Genomic DNA, 21,104 nt, shown 5'->3' on the forward strand with positions numbered 1-21,104 from the left:
ACCGTCTCCTGGTGATTGGCCCAAAGTCTCCCAGCCAACTTTCATGCCTAAGGCGGGACTAGAACTCACCGTCTCCTGGTGATTGGCCCAAAGTCTCCCAGCCAACTTTCATGCCTAAGGCGGGACTAGAACTCACCGTCTCCTGGTGATTGGCCCAAAGTCTCCCAGCCAACTTTCATGCCTACGGCGGGACTAGAACTCACCGTCTCCTGGTGATTGGCCCAAAGTCTCCCAGCCGTCTTTCATGCCTAATGTAGGACTAGAACTCACCATCTCTTTCTTCCCAGCCTGATCAATGGCTTTTTATAAACATCTTCAATGTCAAACATAATTTACTCGTTAACAATTGTTTTGAACCTTCTCCTCTATCTAATGGCTTCCGTATTTATCTTTTTATTAATTGTGGAAGCCCCAGCCAGAAGCACCTTATCTGCGAGGTGGATGGCAATATAAGTGTCATCAATATGATAAGCCTTGTAAGCCAAGGACCAGATAAAACATGTCTCGTAGCCTGGACTCAACGCAGGAAGGAAGGATGAACTTTTCCATAAAGCTTGGGATCTGATGTCACTTCTGGGCCTTCGTGACACCTAACACGATCTTTGAAGTTGAGGGGCTGATTGGAAAATTGGAAGCTGCAGGCGTATCTGTTATTATTATTATTTATTAGATTTGTATGCCGCCCCTCTCTGTAGACTCGGGGCAGCTCACAACAGTGATAAAAACAATACATGGTAACAAACAATACATGGTAATACAGTGATACCTCGTCTTACAAACCTCTCATCATACACACTTTTCGAGATACAAACCCAGGGTTTAAGATTTTTTTGCCTCTTCTTACAAACTATTTTCACGTTACAAACCCATCGCCGCCGCTTGGATGCCCTGCCTCCGGACTTCTGTTGCCAGCGAAGCCCCCGTTTTTGCGCTGCTGGGATTCCCCTGAGGCTCCCCTCTATGGGAAACCCCACCTCTGGACTTCCGTGTTTTTGAGATGCTGCAGGGGAATCCCAGCAGGGGAATCCTGCAGCGCAAAAACGGGCGCTTCGCTGGCAACGGAAGTCCGGAGGTGGGGTTTCCCAGCGAGGGGAGCCTCAGTGAAATCGCAGCATTGCAAAAACACAGAGGTCTGGAGGTGGGGTTTCAAGGACTTCGGTGTTTTTGCGATGCTGCAATTTCACTGATGCTCCCTTCGCTGGGAAACCCCACCTCCAGACTTCCATTGGCAGCAAAGCGCTCGTTTTTGCGATGCTGGGATTCCCCTGCAGCATCGCAAAAGCACAGAAGTCTGGAGGTGGGGTTTCCCATGGAGGGGAGCCTCAGGGGAATCCCAGCAGTGCAAAAACGGGGGCTTCGGCTGGCAATGGAAGTCTGGAGGTGGGGTTTCCCATGGAGGGGAGCCTCAGGGGAATCCCAGCAGTGCAAAAACGGGGGCTTCGGCTGGCAATGGAAGTCTGGAGGTGGGGTTTCCCATGGAGGGGAGCCTCAGGGTAATCCCAGCAGTGCAAAAACGGGGGCTTCGGCTGGCAATGGAAGTCCGAAGGTGGGGTTTCCCATGGAGGGGAGCCTCAGGGGAATCCCAGCAGTGCAAAAACGGGGGCTTCGGCTGGCAACGGAAGTCTGGAGGTGGGGTTTCCCATGGAGGGGAGCCTCAGGGGAATCCCAGCAGTGCAAAAACGGGTGCTTCAGCTGGCAATGGAAGTCTGGAGATGGGGTTTCCCATGGAGGGGAGCCTCAGGGGAATCCCAGCAGCGCAAAAACGGGGGCTTCGGCTGGCAAGAGGGGTGAATTATGGGCTTGCACGCATTAATCGCTTTTCCATTGATTCCTATGGGAAACACTGTTTCGTCTTACAAACTTTTCACCTTACAAACCTCGTCCCGGAACCAATTAAGTTTGTAAGACAAGGTATCACTGTAATTAAAATCTAAAATAACAGTTTTAGAGAGAGATCAAGTTTCATAAAGGCCGCTGGAAGGCCCCGTGGAAAGAAAACCTCACTGAATATTAATAAATGCAATAAAATGTTGATTCTCTCCCACTAGGAATGAGGACATTGAGCTAATTCTCTCCGAAAACAGCTTCGCCGACCCCCAGATGTTGGCATCTCGCTATTTAATGTACCCCGGCTGGTAAGTATCTTCATTCGGCTAAATGTTTGAGCCAATGACTTTTAATTTGCATACAGGGAGTTCTTGACTTAACAACACTTCATTTAATCATTTAATCATCACCCTCTATCATTTGATCACCCCATAATCCCTTGTGGGGTGGAGTTTGGGGAACTGGACGGAGCTAGCGGAGCGTTTACTGGCCTGATGCTCTTCCTATCGCCAATGTGGAGCTTTGCTTAGCAGATATATTCTCCTTGGGCTTAAGATTTGAGCTGGGAAAAATGTTTTTATAATGGGGCTTTCCAAAGTTGGCAACTTTAAGACTTGCGAACTTCAACTCCCAGAATTCCTCCTGGCTGTAGAATTCTGGGAGTTGAAATACACAAGTCTTAAAGTTGGCAACTTTGGGAAGAAGCCCTGATGTAAGAGGATTCCTATCCCCTGCTTAATTGCCATTAATTCTCCTCCGCATTAATTACCATTTTCTGACTATAAGACGCACCTGACTATATGCTATAGGGTTCCTGCTCAGGCAAGGGGTTGGACTTGATGACCCGCATGGTCCCTTCCAACTCTAACAATAAATAAAATAAATAAAATAAGACGCACTTAATTTTTGAAGACGAAAACGACAACAACAAAAGTTTGGGGGCCTTTTTTGGCCTGTTTTTGAGTCTTTTTTGACCTGTTTTTCAACTTTTTTGGCCTGTTCTTGAGGCTTTTTTATTTATGGGGTTTTATTTACTGTTGTTCAACTTCTTTTTATTGTACTTTTGTATTGTTTTTAATTGTTGTAAACATTGAGCGGCATAGAAGTCGAATAAATTAAATTAAAGGCTTTTTTTGCCTGTTTTCGAGGCTTTTTTTGGGGGGGGGGGAACCAAAAAGCCTTGAAAACGAGTCGGAAAAAGCCTCGAAAATGGGCTGAAAAAAGACCCCAGAATGGGCCCAAAAAAGGCCTGAAAACAAGGCACGCGGAGGCAGAAAAATAGCCGGCGGGGAGGCGGAGAGACTTCGGCAATATTCGGTCTATAAGATATTTTCATCCCCTTTTGGGAGACAAAAAAAGTGCATCTTATAAACCGAAAAATACAGTAACGTTAATACCTTAGTGTATGTCAGTTTTCCCAAAATGCATTTTTATTAGGGTAAACGGAACCTTTTCCCCGTTGGGATAAGAATTTTTAGGAATTTTTCTTCTCCCCTGTTTCCAAAGCTCAAGATCCCAGCCCTTCCAGCTTCGGGCCAGCACATCTGGAACCCTTCTCACACTGTTTATATGATCGCATGAAGTTGCAATTTTTTTTGTCTGTTCTGTGTTAAAGTGCACATATGTTTCATACATTCCTTAACTATCTTTTTTATTTCAAGAAGAATAACAACTTGTAGCCTTAATCTGTTCTCAAACCAGGCAAAGTTAAGCAGAACTATAAAGAGTCCTCGACTTACAGCTATTTTTTTTTTAGTAAATATTCATATACATTTACGACCATCATGGAAATCCCACAGTCACATGATCAAAATTGAGGCGCTTAGCAACTGGCATGTACTTATGACAGTTGCAATATGCCATTGTCCTCTGCTCACCATATGTAACCTTCCCAGATTGTCAATGGGAGAAGCCAGATTCGCTTAAAGACTGCATGGTTCACTTAACAACTTCAGAGGCTTGCTTAACAACCGTGGTTAGAAAGGTGATAAAATGGGGCAAAGCTCACAACAGGCGATGATACAAAAACAACAACTGTTTTGCTTAGCGATGGAAATTTTGGGCTGTTATGGTCATAAGTCCAGGACTTGCTTGTGTTATCGCCTGTTGTTCTGTCCCAGGGGCCAGCCCACCAAGGAGTATGCACACACAAACTAATTTAAACACTACTCCTAATATTTTCTTAGCAATTGGGTCTTTTAAAAAGTTCAGGAAATCATAAATAAGTCTTTTCGATGAGCCAGCTGCTAATTAATTTCTTAACAACTAGCCAGAGTCCAAGCAGATATCCTTCTCTGAAACTTACAAAAGATTGGCAGAAAGCCCGGAGGTCATTAGATGCAGGAATGCCCATTTTTAAATCACAAGCTGAATAATAATATCAGAGAGTGATTGAGTGAGAGAGAGAGAGAGAGAGAGAGATGAACAAGACATCTGGAAGGGAACGATGTTGACTTCTGCACTGAATCGTGATATGGCTAAGCCATAAATAGTTTAAGGCAGTGCACCTTTTTTCCGTTGGGTGCTGAAATAGCATGAGTGCGCACTATCGCGCATGTGCAAGTGCCCATATCCATAATTCAATGCCTGGAGAGGGCAAAAACAGCTTCCCCTGCACCCCGGAGGCCCTCCGGAGGCCCTCCGGAGGCTGGAGATGGCCTGTTTCCTATGTTCTGGTGGGCCTAGTAGGCTCGTGTTTCTCCCTCCACAGGCTCCAAAGGCTTTCCTGGAACTGGGGAGTGTAGAAATGCCCTCGCCCATCTCCTCGGAGGCTCTCTGGAAGCCAAAAACACCTCCCAGAGCCTCTATGTGAACCAAAAATCAGCTGGCCGGAACACACATGCATGTTGGAGCTGAGATAGGGCAACAGCTCGCCTGTCAGCCGATACGGCTCTGCGTGCCACCTGTGGCACCCATGCCATAGGTCCGTCATCACTGGTCTAAGGGCATGGCCAGTTAGCATGCAGCTCTATTCACGAAGAGACCTCCTCTTGCATAGCCACTCCTGCCTTCTAGCAGCCCTGCGTGCCCTAGCATCCCAAAGAGGCTCCTCCTCTTTTGAGTCATGTTCACCTGAGGAGGTGCCCTGGTTGGCTTTCAGCCTCTGACACCAAATCCTATCCGACCTCCTCGCTAGGGCCAATGGTACTGCCCCACAACCGCCTGGACAGGCCACAACACCTATGTAGAATATTATTTAATGCTTTTTTAGCATGCATGCCAAGCTCAAAGCACACAATTTTGGTCAAAATGTATTTTCTGTGACTATAGCTCTGTCCTTCAGCCGTTTCTCTGTTTGGAAAGCGGAATCTGCCTGCTTTATTAAAAATGTTCAAAAGCCGTAAAATCAGCCTTTAATTCAATTTACCTGATTTTCAATAAGCAATTGGTTATTAAGGGTAAATATTTTCCTTTAAATAGTTCGTATTTTTCCCCCTTTCAGGTTTGATGGGAAATTTAGAGCCGGTTCCGTATTTCCCCCCATGGTCCAAATTTGTGTGTGGTTTAACCTCCCTTTGGAGAAAATGCGCTTTGCTGCCAAATGTAAAGGTAAATTCTCAGATGAGAAGAAAAATTTTACATAAATGGTATTATACACCAGCACAACTTGCACACTTCCAGGGGAAAGGGAAAGGTAATTGTTGGCATGGTTGCCAAAGGAAAGGAATTTTCATGCATATGTTCTGGGAGTGTGTCGAAGTTCAGAAATTTTGGAAGGAAGTGCAGAACGAAATAAATAAAATGCTAAACATTAATTGGATAATTGCAAAAGAAATAGCGATATTAACTAAACAAAGAGAACTAAGAGGTTTTAAAGAAATAAAAACTGCAGCACTGGAAAGCCCTCAAGCAGTAGTGGTATTGGGTTGGAAAGAGCCTATAAAATGGACATGACAGAACTGGTACTGGTACATTTTGAAATCATGGAAATGAGATTAAACAAGTTTGATGAAAATAAATTGGAGAAGCTGATGGTGCGATGGAACAAGGTGAAAGATTATATGTTGAGTAGAATTTGTGACGAAAATGTGAACAATAAACTCCAATCACTCTTTGAATAGTAAACAAATGCAAATTAGAGCTAAGGGGGGGAAAAAGAACATAATCTAGTAAATATTTGAACCCCCCGCAATTGGTGGTGGTGGTGATGGTTATTGTCAGTCGGGTGATGGGCACTGTTTTATGTTTGTTTTATGTAACCTTATGTGCAAAACCAATAAAAAATGTATTTAAAAAAAACCCCAAAAAACAATGCCAACTGGCAGATCTGCGGGGAAGAGCCTTCTCTGTTGTGGCTCCATCCTCTGGAACCAACTCCCTCCAAAGATTTGTAGCCAGGCCTGGGGCCATGAGCAATAGTTCTCACTCCGACCAGTAGTGTGAATGAGGGGTGATTGTTTTATACTGTTTTTTTTATTTTTCTTAATTTTTTTTACTGTTCATAATTAATTTATCTTTATTGCTATATTGTATTTTATTCCTGTAAGCCTCCCTGAGTCGACGAAGAGAAGGGCAGCTTATAAATCTAATAAATGAATAAATGAATGAAGGAATAAATAAATACCACGATATTGTCTTTTCAAACAGGTTTGAAGTCATCTAACAAATCGAGTCCGTTCTCTGGAAACATATACCACATTTTTGGGAAAGTCAAGTTTTCAGGTAACTGTTTAGCCTCAACTTCACCGTTGTTTCTGAACTATTTTATCCTTGAACATTACTGAAAGAAAGTGACTGGCCCAAGGTCACCGGTTTTTTTAATGCCTAGAACGGGACTGGAACTCGCCATCTCCTGGTAAAAGAGATGCTGCAACCTCTCTTTGTATGTTTTAATCTCCAGGTCCCTAATAATCCTGGTTGCTCTCTGCACTTCCTTTAGAAATATAGATGATTAACGGCAGAAAAAGACCTCATGGTCCATCTAGTCTGCCCTTATACTATTTCATGGATTTTATCTTAGATGGATATACAGTGGTACCTCTACTTACGAACTTAATTTGTTCTGTGACCAGAGTCTTAGGTAGAAAGGTTTGTAAGAAGAAGCAATTTTTCCCATAGGAATCAATATAAAAGCAAATAATGCATGCGATTGGGGAAACCACAGGGAGGGTGGAGGCCCTGTTTCCTCCCAGGAAATTCCTAGAGAGGCCCCACAGAAGCTTCTCTCTGCCTTTTTCGGCCCGGTTTCCTCCCAGGAGATTCCTAGAGAGACCGCACAGAGGCATCTCCCCACCTTTTCCGGCCCTGTTTCCTCCAGGAGATTCCTAGAGAGGCCCCACGGAGGCTTCTCCCTGCCTTTTCCAGTTACAGTTTCAGAACCTCGGGTTTGTAAGTGGAAAATGGTTCTTGAGAAGAGGCAAAAAAAATCTTGAAAACCCGGTTCTTATCTAGAAAAGTTCGTAAATAGAGGTGTTCTTAGATAGAGGAACCACTATATGTTTATCCCAGGCATGTTTCAATTCAGTTACTGTGGATTTAGCAACCACGTCTGCTGGAAGTTTGTTCCAAGCATCTACTCCTCTTTCAGTAAAATAATATTTTCTCCACGTTGCTTCTGATTGTTCCCCCAACTAACCTCAGATTGTGCCCCCTTGTTCTTGTGTTCACTTTCCTATTAAAAAAAATAGTGTCAATGTCCTTTTTGTAGTGTGGTGACAGTACGAATGCAGTATACTTGGCGTCGTCTAACTAGGGTATTATTGATTGATGTGTTTGTTTCTTTCTTTGTTGGTTAATTTATTTATTTATTTGATTTCATTTCATTTCATTTCATTTGTATGCCACCCCTTTCCGAAGACTCAGGGTAGCTCAAAACAATAATAAAAACAATATAGTAGTGGAATTATAGAGTGGTATTGGTACCTCTCTAGTCCAAGCTTTTGCTAGTATTAAGAAGAGATGGGAGCCTCACTCAGTCTTGGCTGACGGGACCTTGATGGCTACTGAGTCTGGGGTTTTATACCTGAGAGCACCTGGAGAAAGTGAGCCGGGGTGACGCAGCAGGTAGAGTGCTGTACTGCAGGCCACTGAGTGTAGATCTGTAGGTCAGCGTTTCAAATCTCACCACCGGCTCAAGGTTGACTCAACCTTCCATCCTTCCGAGGTGGGTCAAAGGAGGACCTGGATTGTGGGGGCAATAGGCTGGCTCTGTTAAAAAGTGCTATTTATTTATTTATTTATTATTTATTTATTCAATTTTTATGCCGCCCTTCTCCTTAGACTCAGGGCGGCTTACAACATGTTAGCAATAGCACTATTGCTAACATGTTGTAAGCCGACCTGAGTCGAAGGAGAAGGGTGGAATAAAAATCAAATAAATAAATAAATAAATAAATAAATAAATAAATAAATAAATAAATAAATAAATAAATAAATAAATAAATAAATAAATAAATAAATAAATAAGATGATGATAATAATAATAATAATAATAATAATAATAATAATAATAATTAGCGAAATACAAAGATCTAAAAATAGAGCTACGACGACTCTGGCATAAGCCCGTGAAAGTGGTCCCAGTGGTCCTTGGCAGGCTGGGCGCAGGGCCAAAGGATCTCAGCGGACATTTGAAAACCATTGGAATTGACCAAACCTCCATCTGTCAATTGCTCATTGCTCACAGTCACTCATGCCCTCATCACCTCGAGGTTCGACTACTGTAATGCTCTCTACATGGAGCTACCTTTGAAAAGTGTTCGGAAACTTCAGATCGTGCAGAATGCAGCTGCGAGAGCAGTCATGGGCCTACCTAGGTATGCCCATGTTTCAACATCACTCCGCAGCTTGCATTGGCTGCCGATCAATTTCCGGTCACAATTCAAAGTGTTGGTCATGACCTTTAAAGCCCTTCATGGCACTGGACCAGAATATCTCCGAGACCGCCTTCTACCGCACGAATCCCAGCGACCAATTAGGTCCCACAGAGTGGGCCTTCTCCGGGTCCCGTCAACTAAACAATGTCGGTTGGCGGGCCCCAGGGGAAGAGCCTTCTCTGTGGCGGCCCCGACTCTCTGGAACCAACTCCCCCCAGAGATTAGAACTGCCCCTACTCTCCCTGCCTTCCGTAAACTTCTTAAAACCCACCTCTGTCGTCAGGCATGGGGGAACTGAAACACCTCCCCCGGGCATGCACATTTTATGTATGGGATGTTTGAGTGTATGCTTGTTAACAAAATGGGGTTCTTTTAAATGTTTTAAATTATATTTGGATTTGTTACAAACTGTTATGTTATGCTGTGAGCCGCCCCGAGTCTGCGGAGAGGGGCGGCATACAAATCTAAATAAATAAATAAGTAAGTAAGTAAGTAAGTAAGTAAGTAAGTAAGTAAGTAAACAAACAAACAAACAAACAAACAAACAAACAAACAAACAAATAATAAATAAAAGGCCGCTTTACTGGGATCGGCAAACATAATTCGCCGCTACATCACACAGTCCTAGGTGCTTGGGAAGCGTCCGATGGTGATGAAAAACAAAATCCAGCATAGTGATCTCGTTTGCAGTGTTGTACTGACATAATAATAATAATAATAATAATAATAATAATAATAATAATAATAATAATTTATTAGATTTGTATGCCACCCCTCCCTCACTGAAGAAAAGACACCTCCCATTAACAGCCCTCCATCTCTCCCCTTTTCCCCTTTTCTTCCACGCAGATTCTGACCGGATGGTTGAAGTCTGTCATCACGCGTTTTCCAACGCCTTAAACCTGTCACCTGTCCAGGAGGGGCCCCTCCCCTCCCCTCCTGATTCCAGGACGGAGAACCGGGACTATCCAGGGTCTCAGGAATGTTTCCTGGTGTTCGTGGGATGCTCTCTCAAAGAAGACGACATCAAAGACTGGCTACGGCAAACAGCCAAACAGGTGAGTCTCTCTTTCTGCCAGCCTTCCCCTCCTTAGGAAACTACAGGTAGTCCTCAGTTCACGACCTGCAGTTGAGCCCAAAATTTATGACTCTTAAGTGAGAAATTTGTTAAGCAGGTTTTCGCCCCATTTTACAATGTTTCTGGCCACGTTTATTAAGTCGTTTAAACTGGTAACACGGTTATTAAGTGAATCCCGTCTTCCCCGTTGAATTTGCTCGTCAGAAAGTCGCGAAAGTAGATCACGTGACCACGACCCCCCGGGAACTCTGCGACCGTTATAAACTTGAGTCACTTATGAAGCATCCGAAGGTAGATCACATGACTGTGAGGTGTGAAAATATTTATTTATTCATTCATTCATTCATTCGATTTTTATGCCGCCCTCCTCCTTAGACTCAGGGTGGCTTACAACATTTTAGCAATAGCACTTTTTAACAGAGCCAGCCTATTGCCCCCACAATCCGGGTCCTCATTTTACCCACCTCAGAAGGATGGAAGGCTGAGTCAACCTTGAGCCAGTGATGAGATTTGAACCGCTGATCTTCAGATCTACAGTCAGCTTCAGTGGCCCACAGTACAGCACTCTACCTGCTGCGCCACCCTGGCTCAAAATACATTTATTATGTATTTATGTATGTATGAACGTATGTATGAAACATACATAAAGTATGTATGATCTATAGAATGATGAACAACTCAGTGCTCTTGCTAGATATTTGCCATCAGCTGAATTTTCCAATTTGTCCTCCAAGGCAGATTCACGTCTATCTGCCGATGACTCTAAAGTGTGCAATAGGGTTGATATTCCTGGAGGCATCTGTAATATGGTAAATGATTTAGCTTTACTAGATAAATGGTCAAAGCAATGGAAACTGCAGTTTAATGTTTCCAAATGTAAAATAATGCACTTGGGGAAAAGGAATCCTCAGTCTGAGTATTGCATTGGCAGTTCTGTGTTAGCAAAAACTTCAGAAGAGAAGGATTTAGGGGTAGTGATTTCTGACAGTCTCAAAATGAACAGTGCAGTCAGGCGGTAGGAAAAGCAAGTAGGATGCATGGCTGCATAGCTAGAGGTATAACAAGCAGGAAGAGGGAAATTGTGATCCTGCTATATAGAGTGCTGGTGAGACCCCATTTGGAATAATACTGTGTTCAGTTCTGGAGACCTCACCTACAAAAAGATATTGACAAAATTGAACGGGTCCAAAGACGGGCTACAAGAATGGTGGAAGGTCTCAAGCATAAAACCTATCAGGAAAGACTTCATGAACTCCATCTGTAGAGTCTGGAGGACAGAAGGGAAAGGGGGGACATGATCGAAACATTTAAATATATTAAAGGGTTAAATAAGGTCCAGGAGGGAAGTGTTTTTAATAGGAAAGTGAACACAAGAACAAGAGGACACAATCTGAAGTTAGTTGGGGGAAAGATCAAAAGCAACGTGAGGAAATATTATTTCACTGAAAGAGTAGTAGATGCTAGGAACAAACTTCCAGCAGACGTGGTTGGTAAATCCACAGTAACTGAATTTAAACATGCCTGGGATAAACATAGATCCATCCTAAGATAAAACACAGGAAATAGTATAAGGGCAGACTAGATGGACCAGGAGGTCTTTTTCTGCCGTCAGTCTTCTATGTTTCTATGTTTCTATGGAATGATGAACAACTCAGTGCTCTTGCTAGATATTTGCCCTCAGCTGAATTTTCCAATTTGTCCTCCAAGGCAGATTCACGTCTATCTCTTGAAGTGAAGGTATTTTGGCTGTGAAAGCTACACAACCTGCCACCTGTGATGCCCACATGGCAAAGAAACGCATTCAATTATGAATTTCAGCCAGGCTGATTTTAAAAACTCTGAGCTCCCGACTGGTTTGATGCCACTGCTGTCATTGCAAACTTGCTTTGATGAGAGATCTTCCCCGGATTAAGGATCCTGGATGCCATTTGCAAATGTGGCTCCAGAGAAATCCGTTATATAAAGATAATTTTGCATTCCTTCCTCGCCTGGAGAACAGAGCCACAGTGACTTCAACTTTCCTTGCCTCCACGAAGCCCTGGTGCCCTTCTGCTTCTCTCGTGGGCTTCCGGACATCTGTCGGGGTGAGCTAACCTCAATTCCCCCCAGTGACCGAGTGCACGGGTGGCAGGAGGTTGAGTTCTCACAGTCACAAAACCACCAGCTAGATAGCAGATCTGACCTTTGCAGAAATAAGGGGGCAGATGGGAAGAGAGAATTCACGCTGAAAGAGGGCCGGGCAACCTGTTCCATAGGGTGGACCGGGCAGAGAGCAGGGGGAAATAGCAGGGAAAGGTCTGAAGACCAATTCTATAAATAGGGCTTGCTTTCCAAACACAGCAGTAGCTGGAATTCTCCCACTGCGGCCGTCCAACTTTTCTTTTATATGTATAACCAAGAAGTGCTTAGATAATTACTAGTTAGTGAGATTGGTTCTGGGCCTAACTGCAGAATAGCCTCACACATCATACCCAAGAAAAGTTGGGTTTTTTGGGAGGTGGGGGGGGGGTTTGTGCATATGTACACGTCCACCCACACATCCCTACACACACACACACACACACACACACACCTATAAATGATTATATAACTGAATCTGTAAACTAGAATAGAAGAGAATATAGATAGAAGAGAAAAGAACAGAACAGAATAGGGAATAGAATAGACTATGGAATGGAATGGACTAGAATAGAGTAGAATAGAATAGAATAGGAAGTGGAATAGAAATTGGAATAGAATAGAGTAGAATAGAATAGAATAGGAAGTGGAATAGAATAGGAAGTGGAATAGAAATTAGAATAGAATAGAATAGGAAGTGGAATAGAAATTGGAATAGAATAGAATAGAGTAGAATAGAATAGAATAGAATAGGAAGTGGAATAGAAATTGGAATAGAATAGAGTAGAATAGAATAGAATAGGAAGTGGAATAGAAATTAGAATAGAATAGAATAGGAAGTGGAATAGAAATTGGATTAGAATAGAATAGAGTAGAATAGAATAGAATAGGAAGTGGAATAGAAATTAGTATAGAATAGAATAGGAAGTGGAATAGAAATTGGAATAGAATAGAATAGAGTAGAATAGAATAGGAAGTGGAATAGAATAGGAAGTGGAATAGAAATTAGAATAGAATAGAATAGGAAGTGGAATAGAAATTGGAATAGAATAGAATAGGAAGTGGAATAGAAATTGGAATAGAATAGAATAGAGTAGAATAGAATAGTCTAGGAAGTGGAATAGAAATTGGAATAGAATAGAGTAGAATAGAATAGAATAGGAAGTGGAATAGAAATTGGAATAGAATAGAATAGAGTAGAATAGAATAGAATAGGAAGTGGAATAGAAATTAGAATAGAATAGAATAGGAAGTGGAATAGAAATTGGATTAGAATAGAATAGAATAGGAAGTGGAATAGAAATTAGTATAGAATAGAATAGGAAGTGGAATAGAAATTAGAATAGAATAGAATAGGAAGTGGAATAGAAATTGGAATAGAATAGAATAGAGTAGAATAGAATAGGAAGTGGAATAGAAATTAGAATAGAATAGAAACCATAAAGGAAAAGGAGTTTTTGACACTGCTGCGCATTGAAAGGACAGCTGATCATCGCCCACACATGCCCGCCAGAAACCCAGAAGACAAATGGGTGAGGCTGCGTGTGCTGGGCGACATGGCTTCACATGCCATTTTGAGCACGCATGCCATAGGTTTGCCATCACGCTTCTTGTCCACCTCCCCTGTTCAAGCAGGAGACCCTCTCCTAATTCAAACACATCGTTGTCCAAGCTCTTCTTAAAAACCTCCAGTCTAGAGGCCGGCAGTTCCACTGGTTAATCCTTCTCACTATCAGGAAACTCCTCCTTAGTTCTAAGTTGCTTCTCTCCTTGATTAGTTTCCATCCGTTGCTTCTTTTCCTGACTTCAGGTGTTTTGGAGAGTAGACATTGAAGAGCAGAAATATATATATATTTTAATCAGATTGCGTTAAGGATTGAAAACGGGCATAGTTCTACAGGTCAAAGAGCAAAGCAGAAAGTCCCATTAACTGCATTTCTGCGCGCATACAAACATGCACGTCTTAAAATTCAAACCCACGCAGTCTAGCTATGTAGCCATCCAGTTCGCACATTTAAAAAGAGGCTTCGGTAGCTTGACATTTAAAAGCATCTTAAAATTCATAAACCGCCACAAACCGCATCCGTGATTCACATAATTAATGTGTATCGGTTCCCAACATCGCATGAGAATCGATTCCTGGAACATTTCATCAGATGTAAGGCTTGGTTTCTGGGGCTTTGATATACAGGCCAAATCATTTAAAAATGTATCAGGCTGTCAAAGTGTAAGCACCAGTCTAGCTTGTCATTTATAAAACATTTTTATAAATGTATAAATTCGTTCTGCCGCACGAATCCCAGCGACCGGTTAGGTCCCACAGAGTGGGCCTTCTCCGGGTCCCGTCAACAAAACAATGTCGCTTGGCGGGGCCCAGGGGAAGAGCCTTCTCTGTGGTGGCCCCGACCCTCTGGAATCAACTCCCCCCAGAGATTAGAATTGCCCCCACCCTCCTTGCCTTTCGTAAGCTCCTTAAAACCCACCTCTGCCGCCAGGCATGGGGGAGTTGAGACATTCTTTCCCCCTAAGCCTTTATAATTTATGCATGGTATGTTTGTTTGTATGGATGTTTAGTTTTATAATAAGGGTATTTTAGTTGGTTTTAGTATTGGATTTGCACGATGTTTTTATTACTGTCGTTAGCCGCCCCGAGTCTACGGAGAGGGGCGGCATACAAATCCAATAAATAAATAAATAAAATAAATAAATTTTTCTTTCTCATGATATGAATTCTTTAACAGAGAAAAACAGTTAGTTGGTTTAAGCCAATCACAATCCTGGATAATAACGCAGTTGGCAATGAACCCCCATAACAAAATATAGTATTAATACATAAAAACTTAGCAAAAAAACATCATATGAATTCAATTCAATTCAATTTGTATTAGATTTGTATGCCGCCCCTCTCCGAAGACTCGGGGCGGCTCACAACAATAATAAAAACAATATTCCAGCGAAAACAAATCTAATATTAAAAAGCACATAAAACCCTATCATATTTTAAAAAGCAAGCAACATATACATACCCAAAACATAAATATAAACAAGCCTGGGGGAAAGGTGTCTCAACTCCCCCATGCCTGGCGATATAGATGGGTCTTGAGTAATTTACGAAAGACAAGGAGTGTGGGGGCAGTTCTAATCTCCGGGGGGAGTTGATTCCAGAGGGCCGGGGCTGCCATAGAGAAGGCTCTTCCCCTGGGGCCCGCCAAACGACGTTGTTTGGTCGATGGGACCCGGAGAAGGCCTTATCCTGTGGGACCTTATCCAAGGTCCCTTTCAACTCTGTTGTTATTATTATTAAAAATGTGTAGAATAGAATAGAATATGGAATGGAATGGATGGAATAGACTGAAATGGAATGGAATAGAATAGAATAAATAGAATAGAAATTGGAATAGAATAATAGAGTTGGCAGGGACCTTGGAGGTCTTCTAGTCTAACCCCCTGCTCTGGCAGGAAACCTTATACTACTTCATACAGATGGTTATCCAACATATTCTTTAAAACTCCAGTGTCGGAGCATTCACAACTTCTGGAAGCAAGCTGTTCCCCTGATTAATCATTCTAGCTGTCGGGAAATTTCTCCTTAGTTCCAATTTACTTCTCTCCTTGATTAGTTTCCACCCATGGCACATCAGAGCGTATGAAATGTATATTGAAATGTAAAAACCTGCACAAAAAAACCAGTACATTTGAAATGTGTATCGAAATCTAAAACACATTGAACCATTTTAAAAACGCACTTGCGATGCATAAAAATTGTGAATAAAATTAAATCATGTTGTGTGGCCAAGTCTGTGGCTGGATATCTAGATCATTTAACCATTGGGTAGCACTGCCCTCAGTGCTCACAGTGTGCCCTCAATACAATGCAGGGATCCAGATAACATTTGTTTGGGGGAGGCAGGGGGGGGAGGGCATTTCATCGCAATACGATGTCAAATTTGCAGGATTTTACAGTTAGGAGGATCAGACAGCCTCCATTTATATTTCCAGTATTGGCACCTGCCGTAATTGGTTCAAATCCCATTGAGCGCTCTCCAGATTTTCGTTAGGAGATGAAAGCAGAAAGCCTCGTGCTAGATCAGATATAAAATTAAACGTATCGGAATTAGAAGCAGCCCATTCCTGGCGCCACACTATCTCAGTGTCACCGTCTTCTGTGAAATAATTGCTGTCCAAGTTTCCACGGCGGCTTTTGAGATTTGAGTCTGAACATTTGATGGTCACAGTCCTTGTGTTACCTCCCCTGGTAAAATGGTGATAGGACTGTTGTTGACCTTGAATATCAGGTTCACATCCAGGGGGTTTATTTATTTATTTGTTTGTTTGTTTATTTATTTATTGGATTTGTATGCCGTCCCTCTCAGTGATAAAAACAGAATGTAAAAATCCAATACTAAAAACAGCTAAAAAACCTTGTTATAAAACCAATCATACATACATACAAACAAACATACCATGCATAAATTGTAGATGCCTAGGGGGAAAGAATATCTCAGTTCCCCCATGCCTGACAGCAGAGGTGGGTTTTAAGGAGCTTACGAAAGGCAAGGAGGGTGGGGGCTATTCTAATCTCTGGGGGGAGTTGGTTCCAGAGGGCCGGGCCCGCCACAGAGAAGGCTCTTCCCCTGGGTCCCGCCAAACGGCATTGTTTAGTTGACGGGACCCGGAGAAGGCCTACTCTGTGGGACCTAACCGGTCGCTGGGATCCATGCGGCAGAAGGCGGTCTTGGAGATATTCTGCTCCGGTACCATGAAGGGCTTTATAGGTCATAACCAACACTTTGAATTGTGACCGGAAACTGATCGGCAACCAATGCAGACTGCGGAGTGTTGGTGTGACATGGGTTACCAAGAAGTGAAGGGCTGCAAAAAAATTTACTACCACGCTGTGTGTGTGGCTTATTTTGTGGGTGTGGCTTGCCTGTCATGTGACCACGTGGGAGTGGCTTGAGGATCATGCGCCCAGGGGTGGCTTAAACGTTATGTGGATGGTTTAAAGGTGGCCAACTTGCTGTCACTCACGTCAATGGTTAGGGTTCGGTTGCCTGGCCTCTCCTCGCCTCAAAGAGATACAATTTCCCTCTCTATTTACTGAACATCCAAAATATGCTCTTTAATTCTAGGTATACTGCTCAAAATAAATAAAGGGAACACTCAAAGAACACAACACAACTCCAAGTCAATCAAACTTCTGTGAAATCAAACTGCCCACTTAGGAAGCAACCCTGATTGACAGTCAATTTCATCTGCTGTTGTGCACATTCAACTTTGAACTTGTTGAATTCCATGTTTGTGCATTATATAAAGTATTTTATATTTAACCTTTCTTTCCCAAATTCTCCCTCTTTCCATCCGCATATCATGGATTGTTATTGTAAAGCATCCATTTGGTGGATGATGGTTTGTTTGATAGATGATGGTTTGTTTGATGGGTGATGGCTTAAGTTGCTCAAGCCAAATAATCGCTCCTAAATTATATTCTACATTTATTATTTATTTATTTATTTATTTATTGGATTTGTTTGCCGCCCCTCTCCGTAGACTCGGGGCGGCTAACAACAATGATAAAAACAGAATGTAAAAATCCAATACTACAACAGCTAAAAACCCTTGTCATAAAACCAATAATACATACAGACATACCATGTATAAATTGTAGAAGCCTAGGGGGAAAGATTATCTTACGTAATTATCTGACATTATTCATTTTGTTTGTTTGTTTATTGGGGTTTTAAATAAGCTAAACTGGTTTTTTCCCCTTTCTCTCTCCCAAACCCAGAAACCGCAAAGAAAATCTCTGAAGACGCGGTGCATGTTGACCTCCCAGGAGATCAAGAACATTCACGTAAGTGAGCCAGGTGGCTTCTGGGCAGGAGCAGCTGAGTAGTCAAGAGACAATCAGTCCATCAGAACAGAGCTGGAAGGGACCGTGGAGATCTTCTAGTCCAGAGGTAGGAAAAGTTGGCTCTTCTATGACACGGGGACTTCAGCTCCCAGAATTCCTGAGCTAGCGTGATTGGCTCAGGAATTCTGGGAGTTGAAGTCCACAAGTCCTAGAAGAGCCAACTTTGCCTACCCCTGTTCCAGTCCAACCTCCTTCTCGGGCAGGAAACCCTATACCAGTGATGGTGAACCTATGGCACGTGTGCCACAGGTGGCACACGGAGCCATTGATTTGATTTGATTTGATTTGATTTGATTTGATTTGATTTGATTTGAGTCAGGCGGTAGGGAAAGCAAGTAGGATGCTTGGCTGCATAGCTAGAGGTATAACAAGCAGGAAGAGGGAGATTGTGATCCCGCTATATAGAGCGCTGGTGAGACCACATTTGGAGTACTGTGTCCAGTTCTGGAGACCTCACCTACAAAAAGATATTGACAATATTGAATGGGTCCAAAGACGGGCCACAAGAATGGTGGAAGGTCTCATGCATAAAACGTATCAGGAAAGACTTCATGAACTCAGTTTGTATTGTCTGGAGGACAGAAGGAAAAGGGGGGACATGATGGAAACATTTAAATATATTGAAGGGTTAAATAAGGTTCAGGAGGGAAGTGTTTTTAATAGGAAAGTGAACACAAGAACAAGGGAGCAGAATCGGAGGTTAGTTGGGGGAAAGATCAGAAGCAACATGAGAAAATATTATTTTACTGAAAGAGTAGTAGATCCTAGGAACAAACTTCCAGCAGATGTGGTAGATAAATGCACAGTAACTGAATTTAAACATGCCTGGGATAAACATAGATCCATCCTAAGATAAAATGCAGGAAATAGTATAAGGGCAGACTAGGTGGACCATGAGGTCTTTTTCTGCCGTCAGACTTCTATGTTTCTATGATTTGATTTGATTGATTTGATTTGAGCAATTTATAAGTTCATTCATTCGTTCATTCATTCATTCATTCATTTATTTATGCATGCCACCCCTCTCCGCAGCCATATCTGCTGGCGCGCGAGCCGTTGCCCTATCTCAGCTCCAATGTGCATGTATGTGCCGGCCAGCTAATTTTTGGCTCAAACAGAGGCTCTGGGAGGGCGTTTTTGGCTTCCAGAGAGCCTCCAGGAGGATGGGGGAGGGCATTTTTACCCTCCCCGACTCCAGGGAAGCCTTTGGAGCCTGGGGAAGGTGAAACACGAGCCTACTGGGCCCACCAAGTTGGGAAACAGGCCGTTTTCAGTCTCCGTGGGATGGGGGAAGCTATTTTCGACCTCCCCGGGCATTGAATTATAGGTGTGGGCACTTGCGCATGCACAATTAGCGCATGGGCACGCTCTTTCGGCACCGGAGGAAAGAAAAGGTTCACCATCACTGCCCTTGGTGGAGAACCTATAACACATGTGCCACAGGTGACACCTGGAGCCTTATCCGAGGGCATGTGAGGCCTTGTCCTATGTCAGTTCCAGTGCGCATACGTGCGCTGATTTTCAGCCTCAGGGAAGGCCGTTTTGTCCTCCGGAGGCTTCACGGGAGCTTCCTTGAAGTCCCGGAGTGCAAAAAACGAGCCAGCAGGCAAACCGGAAGTTCGGAAAAATGAAACAAGCATTAAATACACATTTTGCGACTGTGTTTTATGGCTACCACCCTGAGCAAAACCTCTCTCTGAATTCCAGGTGAAACGGCACCTCGATCCCCTTCCAGCTGGCTATTTCTACAACGGGACCCAGTTTGTGAATTTCTTTGGAGACAAGATGGATTATCACCCATGTATCTTTTGTCACACGTAGCGTGTTCTTCAGCCTCCGTTCATTCGGTCCTTTGTTTTATTTATATCTCACCTTTATTAATTTTGTATAAATAGCTTAAGGCAATGAACATACCTAATACTCTTTCCTCCTTCTATTTGCCTCAAAACTCTGTGAGGTGACGTGGGCCAATCACCGTCTCCTGGTGATTGGCCCAAAGTCACCCAGCCAACTTTTATGCCTAAGGTGGGACTAGAACTCACAGTCTCCTGGTGATTGGCCCAAATTGGGGACTCAATTGTGGATATAAACCGAACGCTATAGGTAGTCCTCAACTTAAAACACTTGACTTAGGGACCATTTAAAGATACAATGTCACTGGAAATAGCGACTTCCGACCATTTTTCGCACATAGCCCATTGCAACGCTCCCTGCAGTCAGGTGATTTACATTCGGGATGCTTGACAACTGACTCATACAGTATAAGTCAGTGTTTCCCAACCTTAGCAACTTGAAGATATCTGGACTTCAACTCCCAGAATTCCCCAGCCAGCATTCACTGGGTATCTTCAAGTTGCCAAGGTTGGGAAACACTGGTATAAGGAATCTAAAGTTTAAAATCTGATCTAAAATCTGATTTAAAATCTGATCATTAAAACAATCATCCGAATTCATTCCCACATATACTGTACATTCCACATACTTGTTGCTCAAATTCTTCCCGGAAATCCTTTTTTTCCCCTCCACTTCTCCTTAACAGTTTCCTCCCAGTAATGGACCAGTTCATGAACGATTACTTGGAAGAGGCCAACCGAGAGATCGAAAAGTACAACAGGGAGCTGGACGAACAGGAATACCACGATCTCTTCGAGCAGAAAACCTAAGCAGGGAGCCACGTGCGGTACAGGAAAAATAGTCCCTCAGACCTTCTTTATGTTCTGAAAAATAATTTGTCACCAAGAAAACATCTTGTTTCATCGTTGCTAGCTTTATACCTGGTTTTCCTCCCTCCCTTTTTAAAAAAAAAAATATTTAAATTGCATTCACCTTAGCTTGGCCCCTTAAAATGTGATCGTGGTCCCAGTAATATTTGTGGGCGGGCGTATTTCCAAATTTGTTGTCGAGTAATCAGATTAACGGAAAAGCGATGTAGGGGTTTTTCATTTCAAGCGTTTACGCCGCTGTTTTTCATTGGTGGTGCTTCCTGTTGCTTTTCTGGCATTTGCCGAAACACTTTTGCTTAGGTTTAGTGACCGAGATAATCGGGGTCTGTGACTTTGGGCCCTAAACCCAAAGCAAAATGCAGAAGATTTTAAGAGCTGCCCCAAACTGACATATCATGGTCCTAAAGCGAGAAATTAGAGAACGTGCCTTTTTTTTTAAAGGCTGCTACTAACCAACATGGGGGTTTAGTGGTGTTCCCAAAGCAAGAAACGAGGGAACGTGAGTGATCTTGATAGTGCCTCAAACCAACATGGTTTGAAAAGTTTCTAAAATGAAAAATATGGGAGCTAATAATCTTGAGGATGCGCCAAACCAGCATGGCGTGGTTTGAAGATGTTCCTAAAACGAG

The 21,104-nt window shown here is 42.9% G+C and overlaps 1 protein-coding gene across 1 annotated transcript in view; it reads left to right on the forward strand.

Annotated features, from left to right (window-relative positions):
- Window positions 1-20,513, forward strand: part of DNAAF9 (dynein axonemal assembly factor 9) — an 87,534-nt gene extending 67,021 nt beyond the window's left edge. The window contains 7 exon segments of the mRNA XM_070756720.1: window positions 2,049-2,135; window positions 5,270-5,376; window positions 6,415-6,489; window positions 9,492-9,700; window positions 17,627-17,692; window positions 19,460-19,553; window positions 20,303-20,513. Coding sequence (XP_070612821.1) covers window positions 2,049-2,135; window positions 5,270-5,376; window positions 6,415-6,489; window positions 9,492-9,700; window positions 17,627-17,692; window positions 19,460-19,553; window positions 20,303-20,415 — 751 coding nt within the window. The 3' untranslated portion in view covers window positions 20,416-20,513.
- The last annotated feature ends 591 nt before the right edge of the window (window positions 20,514-21,104 follow it).

This window comes from Erythrolamprus reginae, chromosome 7, assembly GCF_031021105.1.
Source record: "Erythrolamprus reginae isolate rEryReg1 chromosome 7, rEryReg1.hap1, whole genome shotgun sequence".
NCBI classification, from domain to species: Eukaryota; Metazoa; Chordata; class Lepidosauria; order Squamata; family Dipsadidae; genus Erythrolamprus; species Erythrolamprus reginae.